Below are 22,564 nucleotides of genomic sequence, written 5' to 3' on the forward strand. Positions count from 1 at the left end.
TCTACATGGGGAGGAGCCAGATGAGGTGGTTCGGGCAATCTGCTAAGGATGCTACCCGAACGCCACCCTAGGGAGGTGTTTCGGACACGTTCGACCGGCGGGAAGACCCAGGCATACTTGCGAACCTTGAAACCTCTGATTGTGGGGGATGGGGTGTTGTTACAATAAAATAAATACTTGACTTTCAGTGAATTCTAGCTATATACTGTATACATTTATTTTATTTATATACATATATAAAATACTTGAATTTCAGTGTTCATTTATTTACACATAACACTCATCTACTCAATGTTGAGTTAAGGGTTGAATTTTCCATCCTCGTTCTATTCCATCACTATTTTTCCTACCATATGCATGTACAGTAGATGGCAGTATTGTCTTGTTTAAGAGTGTCACAACATTGCTGTTTACGGCAGACGTACTGCTTTACGGTAGACTAAAACGTGACGGCTGTTGTGTGTTGTTACCGCGCTGGGAGGAAGTTAATGAAACTGCCTAACAAAAAACCCACATACGAAACCAATAACTCTCCCTCGATCTTTCTACAGTTATAACGTCATTGGGCAGACACGCTGTTTATATTGTGGGTAGAGCGGCCGTGGCAGAAACCTGAGGGTTGCAGGTTTGCTTCCCACCTATTAATCCAAATCGCTGCCGTTGTATCCTTGGGCAGGGACACGTCACCCTTGCCCCCAGTGATGCTCACACTGATGAATGAATGATTGGTGGTGGTCAGAGGGGCCATCAGTCTACCCCAGGGCAGCTGTGGCTACAGATGTGTAGCTTACCACCACCAGGTGTGAATGAATGATGGGTTCCCACTTGTCTGTGAGCGCTTTGAGTATCTAACAATAGAAAAGCGCGACATAAATCTAATTTATTATAATGCGGACGTGAAAACAGGCTGTCCTCACTCAGGTGCATAAAAACACCACATACATTTATTTTTTGCATCAAAGCTTTTTGACTTTGTCAGGAACCTCTTTGTCAACAAAATAAAACATTTTAATTTTTTTCACTAAATTATAAAATGCTCTGGTAGAAATTATGCCCTTGGTGTTGTTAGGGTCGGTTTCAACCCAGTTACAAAAATAAGATGATAAAGCAATGATAAGAGCCAAAACTGCCAGCTCCTCTCCCAATCGTGAGCTTTAGTGGATTCTCATTTTACCTTGTTATCCTGTACAAAAACAAACAAAAGACGGACACTAAAAGTGTCACTTTTTGCCACTCTGATTTTGTTTTTTTTATTAGTTTTGGAACTAGTAATCTATTTCTCTTGGTTTCATTTGCTTGATTGGTTGTTGTTTGTTTGATGTTGGATTTCTGTTGCTGGAAATAAATACTTTTTAGCCTTTTTCTTAAAGTAAATATATATGGGTCGAAATTGACCCGTAACACCATATATGTTACTATAGTTCAAATGAAAAAATAAATAAAACATTTATTTAAGAGTGTTCTAATACCCCTTAGTAATAGTTAGGTAACACAACAACCTTTTTTTTTTAATGTATATGATTCTCTTGAGGTTCGTTTTACCATTTTTAAAAATTGAAATCGAGGGGTATACTGACAAAAAAAAGGCCCAATGGCCCAAACCAAAAATATTAAAACCAATATTTTCAAGGATAAGGAAGCCTAACGAGGTAACCAAAGAGATGAGGAACAAATTGGATGATAGATAGTTGTTTTTAGTGTATTTTACAGCGGATTTAAGACATGGGTCAAAACCCACCCGTTAACATAAGAGATGGTAACAGAAAGCTAACACAAGAGGAAGGTTAATTAAAACATAAAGCAGTTACAATGAGGTGGGCATTAGGACCTGGGGAGGCAGAAGTTAAGTGGTCGTCACCTGACATCGCAGAGGTGCTGGATTAACCGAGCACGTTGCCGCCGCGCCTGATCCACCTCCAGGAGGCTAATAGGGGGGGGGAAGCGGCGGTCAACCGGAAGTGACGACATACCCAGACTAGCTTTATCCAATAAACGCTCGTTCATTCCGGTTTGTGGATTATCCTCAAAGCGTCGCTATGGATGTCGGCGCATTAACTCGGGACTGTTAAATAAATTTAAAAAAACAATTAAACTATGGATCCAACTTTCATTTTATCAGCCGTCATCTTCACTTTGCTCGCCCTGGTGGTGGCGACGTCGCTGCTGAACAACTCCTCCTCGCCTCCTCCGCCTCAGGACCCTCTCGACGCCCGGAGTCACCCGGGACCGGACGCGGGGGGAGGCGAGCCGGCGGCCAAGCACAACGGCCATGTATCGGACACGAAGAAGGGCAAGAAGGCGGCGGACGACTGGTGCGAGCTGAGCGGCAGCTCCCACGACCACTGGGACGTGGTGAAGTGTGTGCAGTCAGTGAGTGTCCGCCATCTTACTTTGATGTTTGTTTATGCGGTACGGCGACTCAAACGTCGATATTGTCGATACCGCTGTTGGGGGGGATCGATATATATATATATTTTTTTTTCGTTCTCACAACTAGCTGTTTTTAGTAGTGTTTGTTCAAACGTGTCGCTTAAAACAAGTCAAAAGTGTAAACAAAGTAAGGCCCGGTGTTATGTAATAAAAGGTAGTAAGCGAATATTTTTTCATATAATTTATTAAAAACTGTTTTTAGTCCGGCCAAAATACTTTATTCTGATTATAATTATGATTAACGAACTAAAGGGGGAAAAAATCAGGAAATCATTCAATGCTCTGTTTGGTGTAATTTTATTTTGAAAATCTCCTTGAATTGCGCTAATTACTTTAAAACCTCTTCTCACGCCTGCGCTTACCAAAGGCATGCGGTAAACGTAAGCATGCGCTAATTATTTTAAAACCTCTTCTCACTCCGGTACTTACCAAAGGTATGCAGTAACATGTTATTTTCACAACAGGGTCACTACTGCCTACTTTGTCTTGTTATATTCTTATTTTACTGTTATATTTGTATTCCCATTGTTGCTTTTTAGTTGTTATTCTTATTGTAATATTTCTCTATTTGGTTTCCATTTAAACCCCCATTATTTACTTTTTATCATTACTTTTATTTAAATTGATCTCAACTCTGTACACTGTTGCTGGAATTTTTAATTTTCCTGAAGGAACTCTCCTGAAGGAATCAATAAAGTACTATCTATCTAAAAATTTGAGTGTGATGTAAGCTAGGACCTTAAATCCTACTGAATAGCTCTTAATCTTCTTCCCTTTATGCGATTTCAAATTACCGGTATTGAAATCAACCTCCTCCATTTTGAAAATGATGACAGGGGAAGTGTCACTCGTGACGGCAAAATAAGGAAATACGGTATGAGGTCCCCTCCAAGGTTTCTCATAGTCATCATTGTCGACGTCCCACTTGGGTGAGTTTTTCCTGGCCCTTATGTGGGCTCTACCGAGGATGTCTTTGTGGTTTGTGCAGCCCTTTGAGACACTTGTGATTTAGGGCTATATAAATAAACATTGATTGATTGATTGATTGATAAAAAATTAAAATTTTCTCATTACAGCATATCGGAAAAGGGATAAAAGGAAGCCCTCATAGCAATTTTCAACACATTTGTTCGTGCTCAATCACTAACATAATAGTGATTAAATAACTAGATGAATAGACAAATGAATGTAAATAATTATTAAACGAACAAAAAATGTCGCTGTCGTGGGGATTTATATTCTATTTTAATTTTTTTTTTTTTCCTCACAAATAGCTGTTTTTAGTAGTGTTTGTTCAAACATGTTGCTGAAAAAAATTTGGGAACAGGGCCCAAGTCAATAGTGTAAACAAAGTAGTTTTTAGTCAAAATACTTCATTCTGATTATAATTATGATTAACGAATTAAAGGCAGAATTCAGGAAATCATTCAATTATCTTTTTAAATGGCTATGGTGTAATTTTATTTTGAAAATCCACATAAATTAATAATTTTCTCATTACAGCATACTTGCCAACCTTGAGACCTCCGATTTCGGGAGGTGGGGTGGAGGGCGTGGGGCGTGGTTAAGAGGAGTATATTTACAGCTATTCATCCATCCATTTTCTACCGCTTATTCCCTTTGGTGTCGCGGTGGGCGCTGGTGCCTATCTCAGCTACAATTGGGCCGAAGGCGGTGTACACCCTGGACAAGTCGACACCTCATCACAGTATGTGTAGAAATCTTTATTTATAGTTGAATTACTTGTTTATTTTTCAACAAGTTTTTAGTTATCTTTTTTTTCCAAATAGTTCAAGAAAGACCACTACAAATGAGCAATATTTTGCACTGTTATACAATGTAATCAATCAGAAACTGATTGATTAAAGTGCTGTATTTTACTTCTTTACCTTTTTTTTTTTCCAACCAAAAATGCTTTGCTCTGATTAGGGGGTACTAGAATTAAAAAAAAATTCACAGAGAAAAGGTTGAGAACCACTGCTCTAGAAGCCATAGATGGTATTGTCACATATGCATGTACAGTAGATGGGAGTATCGTCCTGTTTAATAGTGTCACAACGTTGCTGTTCACGGCCGACGAACTGCTTTACGGTAGACGAAAACCTGACTGCTGTTGTTGTGTGTTGTTACCGCGCTGGGGGGACGTTAATGAAACTACCTAACAATAAACCCACATAAGATGGAGCTGGAGGGGGCGTGGCCTGGATTTCGGGAGAAAATTGTCCCGGGAGGTTTTCGGTAGAGGCGCTGAATTTCGGGAGTCTCCGGAAATTCCGGAAGTGTTGGCAAGTATGCATTACAGCATATCGGAAAAAGGATAAAAGGAAGCAGAGCTTATCTAACCCTCAATTTTCAACACATTTGTTCGTGCTCAATCACTAACACAATAGTGATTAAATAACTAGATGAATAGACAAATGAAACAAGTATGTAAATAATTATTAAACAAACAAACAATGTCGCTGTCGTGGGGATCGATATTTTATTTCAGTTTTTTTTTTCTCACAAGTAGCTGTTTTAATAGTGTTTGTTCAAACATGTTGCTTAAAACTCTGGGAAGAGGGCCCAAGTCGATAGTGTAAACAAAGTAAGGCCCGGTGTTATGTAATAAAAGAAAGTAAGTTAATATTTATAGATATAAATTATTAAAAACTGTTTTTAGTCCGGCCAAAATACTTCATTCTAATTATAATCATGATTAACGAATTAAAGGTAAAATTCAGGAAGTCATTCAATGATCGTTTTAAATGGTTATGGTGTCATTTTATTTTGAAAATCCACATAAAAATAACAATTTTCTCATTACAGCATGTCGGAAAAGGGATAAAGGGAAGCCCTCATAGCAAATCTTTAATACATTTGTTCTTGCTTAATGACTAACACTATAGTGATTAAATAACTAGATAAATAGACGGATGAAACGAGTACGTAAATAATAATAAAACGAGCAAACAATGGGTAAAGTTCTCTTAAATAAACAGTTAAGTAAGTTATGGTTCACATTATGAGATAAATGAAAATATCTAATGTTTTAGATAAGGTTCAAGATGTTTATCATGATTCTGGTAATGATATGTCTATTGTATTGATATCCATATTAAAACATTTATTTATATCGCCGTTACTGTTCCTGTATTTAGTTGGTTTCCAAAATTTCCAGTGTGGTAAGCTCTGCTGGATGATGTCACCGCCTTAAGCTGTTTACCTTCTTGTCTCCCGCTTGTCCTGTCAGAGGACATAAGAAAGCGCTTAAATGGTCAGTGAAAGGACACTACTGCCGTTTATATTCAAGCAGCTGAAGTGGAACGCCGATTTTTACACATTTGATTGGTTCTGCCGCTGTGAAATAGGTCTGCTCTGGCATTTTTTTCTGGAAAAAAATCCGTTCCCATCCCAATTCTAACTGCACGCTTTGTCAATTCTTCCAAAAATGTACTCATCGCAAATAGTCAGTTTTCACAAGTAAACATATATATATATATATATATATATATATATATATATATATATATATAGTAGGGCTGGGCAACGATTAAAAATTTTAATCGAAGTTAATCGCACTATTTCTCCGATTAATTGCGATTTACTCCATTGTATACACAAAGCCCAATAATGAATTCAAAAGTAGTGTGTAGTGCACCTTTATTGGAATATTCTCCCACATGAACAAAAGCGCCAAAACATTTGTTGTGCAAACACAATTTAAATCAGTCCTTGTTAAACAGTAGCAGTTAAATTGCATATTTGATGAAAATCAACTCAAAAAATGTAAATACAAACATTTAAGCTTATTGCCACTGCCAGGGTATTTAAGTTATCCTGTTTGTTATGGAAAATAAATATAATCTACATACAAATCTCTGAGCCACAATCATAACATCTGAACAGGCAATTTCTGAGGTAACAGCAGAAACATTTTTTTTTATCAGGGATCTTATGTTTAAAAAACCTATATTATAGGTAGTGGGCTGTTTTAGGGAATTTTTGATCAAATTATCCGTAGTAGCAATATTAATAATGTTGTGTTTATTCTGCGTAGTGCACTTAAAATAATTATGACCATATCTAGGAATTCATATGATGGGAATTTTCCAATTGTTTGCTTGGTGCTTTGATAAACTGAACGCATCATATACATGGTACTATATTGTGATGTTATGAGCCAGGGAAAAAAAGAACTACCCTACCCAGCATGCAACAGGAGTGACGAGCATGCGCGGTAGCCCGGTATAGGTTGTGTCGCCATGACGGCATCTTGTATGTTGTGATATGCACGCTTTGAAAACAAACGTTAAGAACTCAGCCAACACTCCTCGTCTGCATTATTCATAAATAGACAGACAACACATATACTCCGCTGCTTCACAAGCCGCTGGATGTAGCCGGCAAAGTATTCCCATGCTAGGTAGCCGGTCTAGCAAGCACGCGTCATTCAGTCCAAAACGGCCCGATCTATCCACATTCAGAATTGTCTGGCGGTCGTAAGTGATCCCGGAGTGACCACGCTGTAAGCCAGCCATGACATTTGCAGAATTGTCCGTTATTTTTTTCCAAATGTTCCATCTTTACCAAGAGCCCCTCCACGCCGAAGTACATCCGGGAGATGCCATCTTGTTAAGAAAAGGCGTTAACAAATTAAAAGCATGTAAACAACATACGCAAATGTGCGATAAAATAATTGTTGGCGTTAATAGATTGATGAGTTAACGCGTAATTAACGCATTAATTTGCCCACCCCTAATATATATATATATATATATATATATATATATATATATATATATATATATATATATATATATATATATATATATATATATATATATATATATATATAGAGTTAGGAAAATGGACAAAACTTGTCATAAGGCATACAAACACATGAAAAAAAGACACACACTTAGTTGTAGTGATGTGTGGATCGATACTAAAATATCTTTACCGCCGATACCAGATCTTTATGCTCTAATATCGATCCTCAAATCAAAATATCAATACCTTTGATACTTAATTTCGGGGGTGTTCAGTTGTTTCCCACCGACGGTTGCATACTGAAATTGTGTCAGCTTTTTAATATAGGTGACTAAGTATTTTATTAATAATAATTGTTCTCCTTTTTTGGTTCTTATTTTCTTACATTTTTACGGTTGTTTTTTTTCCCCATGTAAGAATAGAAAGAAAAAAATAATACGGTTCTTTAACTGCATAACAGAGTGTGTCAAATATTCCGCCTGTGCGAAAATATTAATGTTTAGTTGGATATTTAACAGATTTTATTATGGCTTCTGTAATTTTTCAGTTTAATTCAGTTGAGGTTAATAATATTTTATTTTTTTAACTTCTAGAAGCTTAGGTCAGGGATGTCGAAACCATTTCCACCATGGGCCAAATACTTACAAGTCAAGTATGGGCGAACGATTGGGATATATATATATATATTAGGGGTGGGCAAATTAATGCATTAATTACGAGTTAACTCATCAATCTATTAACGCCGACAATTATTTTATCGCACATTTGCGTATGTTGTTTACTTGCTTTTATTTTGTTAATGCCTTTTCTTAACAAGATGCCGGTTGGGAAGTCGGCGTGGAGGGGCTCTTGGTAAAGATGGAACATTTGGCAAAAATACCGGACAATTTTGCAAATGTCATGGCTGGCTTACAGCGTGGTCACTCCGGGATCACTTACGACCGCCGGACAATTCTGGATGTGGATAGATCGTGCCGTTTTGGACTGAATGACGCGTGCTAGCTAGACCGGCTAGCTAGCATGGGAATACTTTGCCGGCTACATCCAGCGGCTTGTGAAGCAGCGGAGTATATGTGTTGTCTGTCTATTTATGAATAATGCAGACCAGGAGTGTTGGCTGAGTTCTTAATGTTTACTTTCAGAGCGTGCATATCACAACATACAAGATGCCGTCATGGCAACACACAACCTATACCGGGCTACCGCGCATGCTCGTCACTCCTGTTGCATGCTGGGTAGGGTAGTTCTTTTTTTCCCTGGCTCATAACATCACAATATAGTACCATGTATATGATGCGTTCAGTTTATCAAAGCACCAAGCAAACAATCGGAAAATTCCCATCATATCAATTCCTAGATATGGTCATAATTATTTTAAGTGCACTACGCAGAATAAACACAACATTATTAATATTGCTACTACGGATAATTTGATCAAAAATTCCCTAAAACAGCCCACTACCTATAATATAGGTTTTTTAAACATAAGATCCCTGATAAAAAAAAAATGTTTCTGCTGTTACCTCAGAAATTGCCTGTTCAGATGTTATGATTGTGGCTCAGAGATTTGTATGTAGATTATATTTATTTTCCATAACAAACAGGATAACTTAAATACCCTGGCAGTGGCAATAAGCTTAAATGTTTGTATTTACATTTTTTGAGTTGATTTTCATAAAATATGCTATTTAACTGCTACTGTTTAACAAGGACTGATTTAAATTGTGTTTGCACAACAAATGTTTTGGCGCTTTTGTTCATGTGGGAGAATATTCCAATAAAGGTGCATTACACACTACTTTTGAATTCATTATTGGGCTTTGCGTATACAATGCAGTTAATCGCGATTAATCGGAGAAATAGTGCGATTAACTTTGATTAAAATTTTTAATCGTTGCCCAGCCCTAATATATATATATATATGCTCAAAAACAGATATTTACTGAACTTTGTGTTGCACATATTGGTGAAAAGTGGGTAACATTGAGTCCAAAGAAGCGAAATGAGAAGGAGGGCAACAGGGGTGTTTGGTCTGTTGCCTACCATTATAGGTGACTAAATATATGATCATTAATTATTTTTTCAAAATTATATCTTTTTCTCACTATATTCTGATTTTTTGCTCTTTTTTTTACATTTATACTGTTGTTTTTTTAGGCAAATGTGTTATTTTAAAATACACAACTTTTAAAGTTTTAGCAGACACGTCAGGTACAGTACAGCCCAAAAGTTTGGACACACCTTCTCCTCATTCAATGCGTTTTCTTTATTTTCATGACTATTTACATTATAGATTGTCACTGAAGGCATCAAAACTATGAATGAACACATGTTGAGTTATTTACTTAACAAAAAAAAAAGGTGAAATCGCTGAACACATGTTTGATATACTAGTTTCTTCAAAATAGCCACCCTTTTGCTCTGATTACCACTTTGCACATTTCTGGTATTCTCTCCATGAGCTTCAAGAGTCAACTGAAATGGTTTTCACTTCACTGGTGTCATAGTTTTGATGCCTTTAGAGACAATCCACAATATAAATAGTCATGGAGAAAAAAAAGAAACACTTTGAAAGGAAAAGGTGTTTCCAAACCTTTGGCCTGTACTGTATGTGTACATATTATTTTATAACTTAATATATAATTAATCATTAATGTAATCGGATAAAGTTGGACTGAAATGTGTACTCGTCAGCCTACAGAACGCTTTTCCACTTTGTATCAGTCAATCTTGGATGAACTCCAGCCCAGCGAAGCCTGCGGCGTTTCTGGGTGTTGTTGATAAATGGCTTTCGCTTTGCATCGTAGAGGTTTAACTTGCACTTGCACATGTAGCGACGAACTGTAGCTACTGACCGTGGTTTCATTTGCACAAAGTATCGGACCAGACTGGCTTTTACTTGGTAGTAAGTTCCTCCGCGGAAATGCCCCCCTCTACCTCAAAGAACTACTCATCGCCAAATCCTCCACACACACAACACCTCCGCTCCGGACAGGCTAACAATGGGAGCTTTCTGCTTCCCCTTTCCCAGTATGTGAAACGCTCTCCCTAACCACCTGAGGGCACCACAGACTGTGGATGCTTTTAAAGAAAGGCTTAAAAACCCTTCTTTTAAAAAAAAAATTTTGTTTTTTTTAGATACACGTACTAGTTCTAGCTATCAGGCTGTTGTAGTTTTTATTATATTTTAATTTAAATTTTTTAGTACACTGTTGCACTTAGAGGTTGTTTATTCAATGTAAAGTGCATTTTAGGTTTGAAGCAATTAACACTCTCCAGGCTCTGTAGAGTCCAGGGAGTGAGCTGTCAATCATCCCCAGAGAGACGCTGAGCGGGTATCAGAGGTGACGACGACGGTGCAAAAAAAAAAAAAAAAGTGACGCCTTTCCTTTTCTGGCCGCCTCATTCTCCCGCAGGAGGATGCGCGGCTCAGCCCCGTCAGCGAGGAGCCGGCGACCCCGGCGGCCGAGCGCTCCTCTTCGTCGGCGTCCACCCTGTCCGTGCCCAGGCCTGACTCCAGGCACACCAGCTGCGACTCGTCGTCCGAGGCCTCGTCGGGGCGCGGACGGCGCTCCTTCATCGGGCTCTCTGACCAGGAGCTCCTAAAGTGTGCTTTCTCTGATCCCCAGACCGAAGGAGCCGCAGAGAGCCCGGAGGTCAACGGTGAGCGCCGAGAACCGTTCAATTGCCAGTTTGATAAGGACCGACCCCTATATAGCTGGTATCTCTTTGATACAAACCCCGTTTCCATGTGAGTTGGGAAATTGTGTTAGATGTAAATATAAACAGAATACAATGATTTGCAAATCATTTTCAACCCATATTCAGTTGAATATGCTACAAAGACAGCATATTTGATGTTCAAACTCATAAACGTTTTTTTTGCAAATAATAATTAGAATTTCATGGCTGCAACACGTGCCAAAGTAGTTGGGAAAGGGCATGTTCACCACCGTGTTACATCACCTTTTCTTTTAACAACACTCAATAAACGTTTGGGAACTGAGGAAACTAATTTTTGGAGCTTTGAAAGTGGAATTCTTTCCCATTCTTGTTTTATGTAGAGATTCAGTCGTTCACCAGTGTCGTATTTTACGCTTCATATTGTGCCACATATGTTCGATGGGAGACAGGTCTGGACTGCAGGCGGGCCAGGAAAGTACCCAACCTTTTTTTTACGAAGCCACGCTGTTGTAACACGTGCTGAATGTGGCCTGGCATGGTCTTGCTGAAATAAGCAGGGGCGTCCATGAAAAAGACAGCAGCATATGTCGTTCCAAAACCTGTATGTACCTTTCAACATTAATGGTGCCTTCACAGATTTGTAAGTTACCCATGCCTTGGGCACTAATGCACCCCCATACCATCACAGATGCTGGCTTTTCAACTTTGCTTCGATAACACATTTTGGATGGTTCGCTTCCCCTTTGGTCCGGATGACACGATGTTGAATATTTCCAAAAAACAATTTGAAATATGGACTCGTCAGACCACAGAACATTTTTCCAATTTGCATCAGTCCATCTTAGATGATCTCGGGCCCAGAGAAGCCGGCGGCGTTTCTGGATGTTGTTGATAAATGGCTTTCGCTTTGCATAGTAGAGCTTTAACTTGCACTTACAGATGTAGCGACAAACTGTACTTAGTGACAGTGGTTTTCTGAAGTGTTCCTTAGCCCATGTGGTGATATCCTTTAGAGATTGATGTCGGTTTTTGATACAGTGCCATCTGAGGGATGGAAGGTCACGGTCATTCAATGTTGGTTTCCGGCCATGCCGCTTACTTGGAGTGTTTTCTCCAGGTTCTCTGAACCTTTTGATGATATTATGGAGCGTAGAAGTTGAAATCCCTAAATTTCTTGCAATTGCACTTCGAGAAACGTTGTTCTTAAACTGTTTGACTATTTGCTCACGCAGTTGTGGAGAAAGGGGTGTACCTCGCCCCATCCTTTCTTGTGAAAGACTGAACATTTTTTGGGAAGCTGTTTTTATACCCAATCATGGCACCCACCTGTGGGATGTTCCAAATAAGTGTTTGATGAGCATTCCTCAACTTTATCAGTATTTATCGCCACCTTTCCCAACTTCTTTGGCACGTTTCGCTGGCATCAAATTCTAAAGTTAATGATTATTTGCACACTAAAAAAAGTGTTTGATCAGTTTGAACATCAAATATGTTGTCTTTGTAGCATATTCAACTGAATATGGGTTGAAAAGGATTCGCAAATCATTGTATTCCGTTTATATTTACATCAAACACAATTTCCCAACTCATATGGAAACAGGGTTTGTATCTCTTTGATACATTTAAGATGATAAATTCCAACTAATGTACTGTAGGAAACGAGCCCGGTGATAAACGGATGTGATTTTGATCAATTTATCTCAATGATAAGAGTGTGGACTCTCTTCCCAGACAAGACGGACTTCAACAACTCCTTCCAGTACGTCCCCGGAAAGTCGCGGTCCCACCACATGGAGATGATGATGTCCAAAGAGGAGCTGGAAGAGGAGCAGAGGTCAGTATCTAAAGCAGGGGCCACGTGGGTAAAATCATGGCATGATAACTTCAAAATAAAGACAACTCCAGATGCTTCTCTCGATACCAAAATGTATTTCAATACTTTTCGAGACTTTTCTATATAAAGGGGACCACGAAACATGGCATGTTTGGCTTTATTTGAACAAAATAAATCTTAGAGTACATTAAACATGTTTATTATTGTCATTTTGTCCCTAAATAAAATAGTGAATGTACCAGAAAATTTTTCTTTTATTAGTTAGTAAGCAAACAAAGGCTCCTGATTTAGTTGCTGACGTATGCAGTAACATATTGTGTCATTTATCTATCTATTATTTTGGCAACATGAATGAATGAAATAAGTTTTTGAATGAATGAAATAAGTTTATTTCGGTCATATTATCCACCATTTTGTGTGATGAGAAAGAAACAGAACACCTTCATGTTGCTTCCCATCCTACACAGCAGAGTTTTTACAAGCCTGCTTGGTAGATCAAAGACGGCTTTTGGTCTGCTCATTGAAGCACAAAGTTTTGTGATAACTTAGATGCAATTATTCTAACACTCGGTAACGTTTGCTGTGGTCTGGAACAACATGGCACACAAACAACTATCCGAAATGCAGCCAATGTTACATACAGAGACATGCGAAACTAAATTATATACAAAGTTGACAAAACTTATTCGGGTGTTGCCATTTAGTGGTCAACTGTACGGAATACGTACTGTACTGTGCGATCCACTAATAAAAGACTCAATCAATCAATCAGACAAAAGTAAAGGATATTAAATTAACTGAAATATACCTACAAATGAGGCATGATGATGCAATATGTACATACAGCTAGCCGAAATAGCATGTTAGCATCGATTAGCTTGCAGTCATGCTCCGACCAAATATGCCTGATTAGCAATACAACACGTCAATAACATCAACAAAGCCCCCCTTTTGTGCATTCACGCACAGCATAAAACGTTTGGTGGACAAAATGAGACAAAGGAGTGGAGGTATTGAAATGTAGTGACCAAATATCCCTTATTAGCACACCAACAAGTCAATAACATCAACAAAGCTCAACTTTTGTGCTTTCATGCACAGTATAAAACATTTGGTGGACAAAATGAGACAAAAGATTGGAAGTATTGAAATATAGTGACCAAATATCCCTGATTAGCACTCCAACAAGTCAATAACATCAACAAAGCTCAACTTTTGTGCATTCACGCACAGCATAAAACGTTTGGTGGACAAAATGAGACAAAAGAGTGGAAGTATTGAAATGTAGTGACCAAATATCCCTGATTAGCACTACAACAAGTCAATAACATCAACAAAGCTCAACTTTTGTGCATTCACGCACAGCATAAAACGTTTGGTGGACAAAATGAGACAAAAGAGTGGAAGTATTGAAATGTAGTGACCAAATATCCCTGATTAGCACTACAACAAGTCAATAACATCAACAGAGCTCAACTTTTGTGCATTCACGCACAGCATAAAACGTTTGGTGGACAAAATGAGACAAAAGAGTGGAAGTATTGAAATGTAGTGACCAAATATGCCTGATTAGCACTACAACAAGTCAATAACATCAACAAAGCTCAACTTTTGTGCATTCACGCACAGCATAAAACATTTGGTGGACAAAATGAGACAAAAGAGTGGAAGTATTGAAATGTAGTGACCAAATATCCCTGATTAGCACTCCAACAAGTCAATAACATCAGCAGAGCTCAACTTTTGTGCATTCACGCACAGCATAAAACATTTGGTGGACAAAATGAGACAAAGGAGTGGAAGTATTGAAATGGAGTGACCAAATATCCCTGATTAGCACTACAACAAGTCAATAACATCAACAAAGCTCACCTTTTGTGCATTCACGCACAGCATAAAATGTTTGGTGGACAAAATGAGACAAAGGAGTGGAATATTTTAATGTAAACGAACTATTGTGCCACAGGCCACACTGTGGTGAGTTCAAGAACCGCCGAAATGAGTAGGACAAAACGATGTTCACCAAATAGTCTCAGAGAAGCGTACACACAAACATATTAAACTGTGGTAGTTCTAACAAGTGGAAAGGTCAAACAGAAAACATACTAAAATCAAAAAATATATTCTAATTATATTTTAATTTAATCTTTTAATGTAGAACTTGTTATTTTGCACTATTTGGCACTTACGGTATTACCAAACAATGAATTAGTTTTAGTACAAAAAAATGATGAGGTGGTGACTTGTCCAGGGTGTACGTTGCCTTCCGCCACAAATGCACCTGAGATGGGCTCCAGCACCCCCCGCGACCCCAAAAGGGACAAGCGGTAGAAAATGGATGGATGGACAAAAAAATGTCTCAAAATAATATAGTTTGTTTGAAAAAAAAAAAAGAAGCATAAAATTAAAAAAAAGTGTGAATTTTTTTGCAAAAGGAGGAGTGGGGACTCCAAATAAAATGTTTGCTGAGGGCCCCTGCTTCACCACATTAAAGGTGCGACCACGTCAGGAGCCGCTCAGGTGTTGATTGGGTCTCCCGGCACAGCGGCGCTTTAATCCCCTGCCTGCGCTCCTCCGTCAGGCCACAAGGGGGCGCCGCTGTTGCGTCGTTTGCCAAACTGCTGAAAAGGATGCTGGCCGGCATTATTTCAAAATAAAAGTATTGATCAACTGCGATTTATTCTTGTTGATTTGCGCATTCATAGAGAGAGCCACAGGGCATATTTTCATCAAATTTCAACAATTAATACCGTTTCATAAAGATAGGGGGTGTAAAAGTGTACATTTTTATTGCCTCATCGGCATACGGAAATCCCTCGTTTATTGCGTTTTTTAAATTTGTATTTTATTTTTTAATTTTTTTACCGTGGTAAACCAATTTCCACCAAGTAGGAATGAATATTTATGAATACAATATAAAAACATGTTTGCCATTATAAGAGCCCTGCAGGTATGACATAACACAATCAATTGAATAATCAGATAAAAAAAAAAACACTTTATATCCTTAATGGGTATTTAATGGAAGGTGGCGACTTGTCCATGGTGTTCCCTGCCTTCCGCCCGATTGTAGCTGAGATAGGGCTCCAGTGCCCCCCGCGACTCCGAAGGGAATAAGCCAGGGGTGTCCAAACTTTTTCCACTGAGGGGCGCAGACTAAAAAAGTATGCAGGGGCCATTTTGATATTTTTCTTTTTTAAAAGCAATACAATAGTTGTTTTTTTTTTTTTTTACTTTTATGGTTTTCCTCAAATTTGGTCCTTTGTCTCTGGAAGGGTCTCAGTCATAAAAATGTTAGAAGTAAGTCAACATTTTTTATTTTTTTTCATTTAACGCTTGAATCTCGAGATCAATTTCAGGTCTGTCCGTCAGTATAAAAAATTTTTAAATCTATTTTTTTATGTTTATGGCCTTTATGTCAAAACCCTTATTTATATGGCAAACACACAAACTATGCAACATTTTCCCCCAAAACATTTCAAAGTGGAATATTTGACATGAATTAATTGGAACCCTAAAAAGGTCAATAATTCACAACAATTAAAAAAAAAAAAAGTGTTGAAATGATCAAACTTCTTTTCCATATGAGTTGGAAAATTGTGTTAGATGTAAATATAAACGGAATACAATGATTTGCAAATCCTTTTCAACCCATATTCAGTTGAATATGCTACAAAGACAACATATTTGATGTTCAAACTGATAAACATTTTTTTATGTGCAAATAATCATTAACTTTAGGATTTGATGCCAGCAACAAGTGACAAAGAAGTTGGGAAAGGTGGCAATAAATACTGATAAAGTTGAGGAATGCTCATCAAACACTTATTTGGAACATCCCACAGGTGTGCAGGCTAATTGGGAACAGGTGGGTGCCATGATTGGGTATAAAAACAGCTTCCATGTAATGTTAAGTAATTCACAAACAAGGATGGGTCGAGGGTCACCAATTTGTAAGCAAATTGTCGAACAGTTTTAGAACAACATTTCTCAACGAGCTATTGCAAGAAATTTAGGGATTTTAGCATCTACGGTCCGTAAAATCATCAAAAGGTTCAGAGAATCTGGAGAAATCACTGCACGTAAGCGATGATATTACGGACTTTCGATCCCTCAGGCGATACTGCATCAAAAACCGACATCAGTGTGTAAACGATATCCCCACATGGGCTCAGGAACACTTCAGAAAACCACTGTCAGTAACTACAGTTGGTCGCTACATCTGTAAGTGCAAGTTAAAACTCTAATATGCAAAGCAAAAGCCATTTATCAACAACACCCAGGAACGCCGCCCAAGCTCACCTAAGATGGACTGATGCAAAGTGGAAAAGTGTTCTGTGGTCTGACGAGTCCACATTTTAAATAGTTTTTGGGAAACTGAACAAAGAGGAATGGAACCATCCGGATTGTTCTAGGCGCAAAGTTGAAAATCCAGCATCTGGGATGGTATGGGGGTGCATTAGTGCCCAAGGCATGGGTAACTTACACATCTGTGAAGGCACCATTAATGCTGAAAGGTGCATATAGGTTTTTTTTTAAGCAACATATGTTACCATCCAAGCAGCGTTTTCATAGACACCCCTGCTTATTTCAGCAAAACAACAGCGTAGCTTTATAGTAAAAGAGTGCGGGTACTAGACTGGCCTGCCTGTAGTCCAGACCTGTCCCCCATTGAAAATGTGTGGCGCATTACGAAGCCTCAAATACTACAACGGAGACCCCCAACTTAAGCTGAACATCAAGCAAGAACGGGAAAGAATTCCACCTGAAAAAGCTTCAAAAATGTGTCTCCTCAGTTCCCAAATGTTTACTGAGTGTTGTTAAAAGGAAAGGCCATGTAACACAGTGGTAAAAATGCCCCGGCGACAACTTTTTTGCAATGTGTTGCTGCCATTAAATTCTACGTTTATGATTATTTGCACAGAAAAAAGATATGTTTCTTAGTTTAAATATTAAATATCTTGTATTTGCAGTCTATTCAATTGAATATAAGTTGAAAAGGATTTGCAAATCATTGTATTCTCTTTTTATTTACCATTTACACAACGTGACAACTTCACTGCTTTTGGGTTTTGTACTAATAATAGTGTCGGTTAATAATGTTTTATATTTTGCTTTCACCCCCAAAAATATGTTAATTTTAAAAAATAAAAACAAACGCATCGAGGAATTTTTTGAGAAATTCAATATCGCTACATTAATATCTGCCTCGTGCAGGGGTGCCCATTACGTCGATCGCGAGCTACCAGTCGACCGCGGGGGGTGTGTCAGTCGATTTCCAGCCAGGCTTTTAAAAAAAAATAGACCTAAAAATTAGTGATCATCAATCTTCACCAAGACGTCACTTAAATGACATTCACGGTACCGGAGGGTCTTGTGAGATGACGCTGGCTGCTGCAAGATCATTATTATGAAAAAATGACCGAGAGGAAGGCGAGAAACACTTTTTATTTCAACAGACTCTCGCGCCGTACCTTCCGTCAAAACTCTAAAGGCCGACTGCACATTTCCTATCTTCACAATAAAAGCCCTGCTTCATGCTGCCTGCGCTAACTAAATACAGAGTCTCGGAAAACTGGCGTGCACAAGCGATCCCTCAGAAAGCTGGCGTGCACATCACTTGTGCACGCCAGCTTTCCGAGACTCTTATTTTGTTAGCGCAGGCAGCATGAAGCAGGGCTTTTATTGTGAAGATAGGAAATGTGCAGTCGGCCTTTAGAGTTTTGACGGAAGGGACGGCGCGAGAGTCTGTTGAAATAAAAAGTGTTTCTCGCCTTCCTCTCGGTCATTTTTTCATAATAATGAACTGGCAGCAGCCAGCGTCATCTCACAAGACCCTCGGGTGCCGTGAATGTCAATCAAGCAAGCTACGGAATTTGCCGCCAATGTTTTTCTTGTAAAGTGTATGGAAGCTGGATGAATTAGATGCCAAAAACCAACCACTTTCATGTGGTATTGTACAGAAAGGACAACTTTTTTTCTCCTCCATTTGAAAATGTGGGCGTTATCATCATTACTGTCTGATTCCAATCAATGCAAGTCATCAGAATCAGGTAATACACCAACTTATATTCTTGTCTTTGTGAAAGAAAGACATCTATATGTGTTACACATGCTTGTATTATCATTAAACACATTTAACTTGTTTACAAAAATGTCTCTTTCATAAATAAATAAATATAAATGATATATATAAATGAGGTAGATCCCCTCGAGTTGGTCAATTTGAAAAGCAGCTCGCCTGCAGAAAAAGTGTGGGCACCCCTGGCCTAGAGATATTATTTAAGTCAAGGTTGCTTGTTCCAGCGTACTTAACGCATATTTGTCAACCCTCCCGATTTTCCCGGGAGACTCTCGAATTTCCGTGCCCCTCCCGAAAATCTCCCGGGGCAACCATTCTCCCGAATTTCTCCCCATTTCCACCAAGACACCAATATTGGGGGCGTGTCTTTAGTGTCCTCTACAACCTGTCATCACGCCCACTTTACCTCCATACTAACAGCGTGTCGGCCCAGCCACATATTTAGCCGCATACACTTAAGCGAATGCAAGCCATACTTTGTCAACAGCCATACATGTCACACTGAGGGTGGCCGTATAAAGAACTTTAACCATACTGGCCATCCTTGAGACCTCCGAATTCGGAGTTTGGAGTGGGGGGGGGGGTTGAGGGGTTAAGGTGGGCGGGGGTGGTTGGGAGGCGTGGTTTGGTGTATATTGTAGCGTCCTGGAAGAGTTAGTGCTGCAAGGGGTTTGTTATGTCGTGTTACGGGGCGGATGTTCTCCCGAAATGTTTGTCATTCTTGTTTTAGTGTGGGTTCACAGTGTGGCGCATATTTTTAACAGTGTTAAAGTTGTTTACACGGCCACCCTCAGTGTGACCTGTATGGCTGTTGACCAAGTATGCTTGCAGTCATTTACGTGTCTGAAGCACCCACATATTAAATTTGGCTGGGCCGGCACGCTATTTGTATGGAGAAAAAGCTGACGCTATGACAGGTTGTAGAGGACTCGAAAGGCAGTTTTTGCCTGCGTAATAATCGAGAGAATGGTTTCTCCGGGAGACTTTTGGGAGGGTCGCTGAAATTCGGGAGTGTACCGGAAAAATCGGGAGGGTTGGCAAGTATGACTTTTAACACTGTTACAAATATGCGCCATACTGTGAACCCAGGGCTTCACGGTGGTAGAGGGGTTAGTGCGTCTGCCTCACAATACGAAGGTCCTACAGTCCTGGGTTCAAATCCAGGCTCGGCATCTTTCTGTGTGGAGTTTGCATGTCCTCCCCGTGAATGTGTGGGTTCCCTCTGGGTACTCCAGCTTCCTCCCACTTCCAAAGACATGCACCTGGGGATAGGTTGATTGGCAACACTAAATTGGCCCTAGTGTGTGAATGTGAGTGTGAATGTTGTCTGTCTATCTGTGTTGGCCCTGCAATGAGGTGGCGACTTGTCCAGGGTGTACGCCGCCTTCCGCCCGATTGTAGCTGAGATAGGTGCCCGCGACCCCAAAAAGGGAATAAGCGCTAGAGAATGGATGGATGGACTGTGAACCCACACCAAACAAGAATGATTAACACATTTCGGAAGAACATCCGCACCGTAACACAACAGAACTAATACCCAGAACCCCATGCAGCACTAACTCTTCCGGGGCCACCAGACCCCGCCCACCCGCCCCTCACCACCCGAATTCGGATGTCTCAAGGTTGGCAAGCATGACTTAACGACGTGTCCGCCATCCTCTCTTCCCAGGGTGCAACGGGAGCAGCTGGCCGCCATCTTCCAGCTGCTGAGGGACAACACGGAGACGTTCGGGGACGTCTCCGAGGGCGACATGGAGGAGCAACTGCGCCTCTACTCCATCTGAGACCCCCCCCCCCACCCGCCGGGATTCCCGCGCGTAGCCATAGCGGCATGTGAGCGCGACGGCCGAGGGCGCCGCCCGGTGAGCTAACGGCGCATTGCGCCGCGCAAGCGTTGTCAGTGGTAGTTCCCAGGCTGAGGTGAGAAGCGGATGGAACTTTTTTTTTTTTTTTTTTTTCTAAGAACCCATAGCGGGATTTTTCTCGCCACGGTTCTGGATTCTACAGGAAATTCCCGGAAATTCCCCACGCTTTGACTGAAGCGGAAAATATGGCGGACTGTGATGTATTTTGTGAGGATATAAAATACCGTAGCTTCTAAGGCAGAGCTGGGCCAATATTTTGGACTCGGGGGGGCCACATTGAGAGAAAAAATGTGTCCGGGTGGGGCCGATGTGTATGAATAATATATACATATTTAGCTGTAAAAACCTGCTGTACAGTATGTGTGTTTGGGTCCCTTTTTTTTCCAGGAACACTAAAACCAAAAGTCACAATGTCCGATAGAGTTCTAAAAACTTTATGACAGACCATTTAAAAAAACAAAAAACAACAGAATGGAATTTTACAGTTTTTTACTGAATGGGACACCCAAATTGTACATAAAAATAAAGAAAAGTGGGATTTACAATATTATCTATGAACAATGAAAGACTGAATATTAACGACATATGAATATCTTTTACTTCTCAGACCAGCTACTCGATAGTCGTCTCTTTTTCAGTCAAGCAAAACACAGAAACATTTCCATCTATCCGTCCATCCTTCTTCCACTTATGCGAGGTCGGGTCGCGGGGGCAGCAGCCTAAACAGGGAAGCCCAGAATTTCCTCTCCACAGCCACTTCATCCAGCTCTTCCCGGGGGATCCCAAGGTGTTCCCAGGCCAGCCGAAAGACATAGTCTTCCCAACGTGTCCTGGGTCTTCCCCGTGGCCTCCTACCGGCTCGGACCTGACCTAAACACCTCCCTAGGGAGGCGTTCGGGTGGCATCCTGACCAGATGCCCGAACCACCTCATCTGGCTCCTCTCCATGTGGAGGAGCAGCGGCTTTACTTTGAGTTCCTCCCGGATGGCAGAACTTCTCACCCTATCTCTAAGGGAGAGACCCTCATTTCGGCCGCTTGTACCCGTGATCTTGTCCTTTCGGTCAGAACCCAAAGCTCATGACGATAGGTGAGGATGGGAACGTATATCGACTGGTAAATTGAGAGCTTTGCCTTCCGGCTCAGCTCCTTCTTCACCACAACGGATCGGTACAACGTCCGCATTACTGAAGACGCCGCACCGATCCGCCGGTCGATCTCACGATCCACTCTTCCCTCACTGGTGAACAAGAGTCCTAGGTACTTGAACTCCTCCACTTGGGGCAGGGTCTCCTCCCCAACCCGGACATGGCACTCCACCCTTTTCCGGGCGAGAATCATGGACTCGGACTTGGAGGTGCTGACTCTCATCCTGGTCGCTTCACATTCGGCTGCGAACTGATCCAGTGAGAGCTGAAGATCCTGGCCAGAAGAAGCCATCAGGACCACAATATCTGCCAAAAGCAGAGACCCAATCCTGCAGTCACCAAACCGGATCCCCTCAACGCCTTGACTGCGTCTAGAATTTCTGTCCATAAAAATTATGAACAGAATCGGTGGTCCGTGAAATTGTGACCTTTTTCTTTTGAAATTGTACCTCATTTTTCACAAAAATATTTTTTATATTTGCATATTATATATATATTATTAATGTTGTAAATATACAGCTTTATATATCTAGAAAGGCTGGTCCTAAAGAGGTAGGCATTTTTCAGAGGTTTTAAGAAGGTTCGAAATATAAGTGTGTTTGTGTGTGTGTGTGTGTGTGTGTGTTGTATTTGTACCCTTCTTGAGACACCAACAAGGAAAAGTAGCTTCCATATGAGGAGGTGTGAACAAGTAGGCATTTTTCAGAGGTCTCAAGAAGGTCCGAAATACAAGAAAGTGTGTGAGTGTGTGTGTTTTTGTTGTTGTATTTG

At 40.2% G+C, this 22,564-nt stretch overlaps 1 protein-coding gene and 1 long non-coding RNA gene across 2 annotated transcripts in view; one reads left to right on the forward strand and one right to left on the reverse strand.

The window, feature by feature from the left end:
• LOC133557340 (uncharacterized) overlaps window positions 1-22,564 on the reverse strand; it is a 252,154-nt gene that overhangs the window by 93,615 nt on the left and 135,975 nt on the right. The window lies entirely within an intron of this gene.
• LOC133557335 (matrix-remodeling-associated protein 7-like) lies at window positions 1,579-21,197 on the forward strand. Its single transcript, XM_061907726.1, has 4 exons — window positions 1,579-2,370; window positions 10,599-10,845; window positions 12,598-12,700; window positions 20,452-21,197. Exons 1-4 carry the CDS (start codon window positions 2,095-2,097, stop codon window positions 20,564-20,566), a joined length of 741 nt encoding a protein of 246 aa, XP_061763710.1. The 5' UTR covers window positions 1,579-2,094; the 3' UTR covers window positions 20,567-21,197.

This window comes from Nerophis ophidion, linkage group LG08 (assembly GCF_033978795.1).
Source record: "Nerophis ophidion isolate RoL-2023_Sa linkage group LG08, RoL_Noph_v1.0, whole genome shotgun sequence".
NCBI lineage: Eukaryota > Metazoa > Chordata > Actinopteri > Syngnathiformes > Syngnathidae > Nerophis > Nerophis ophidion.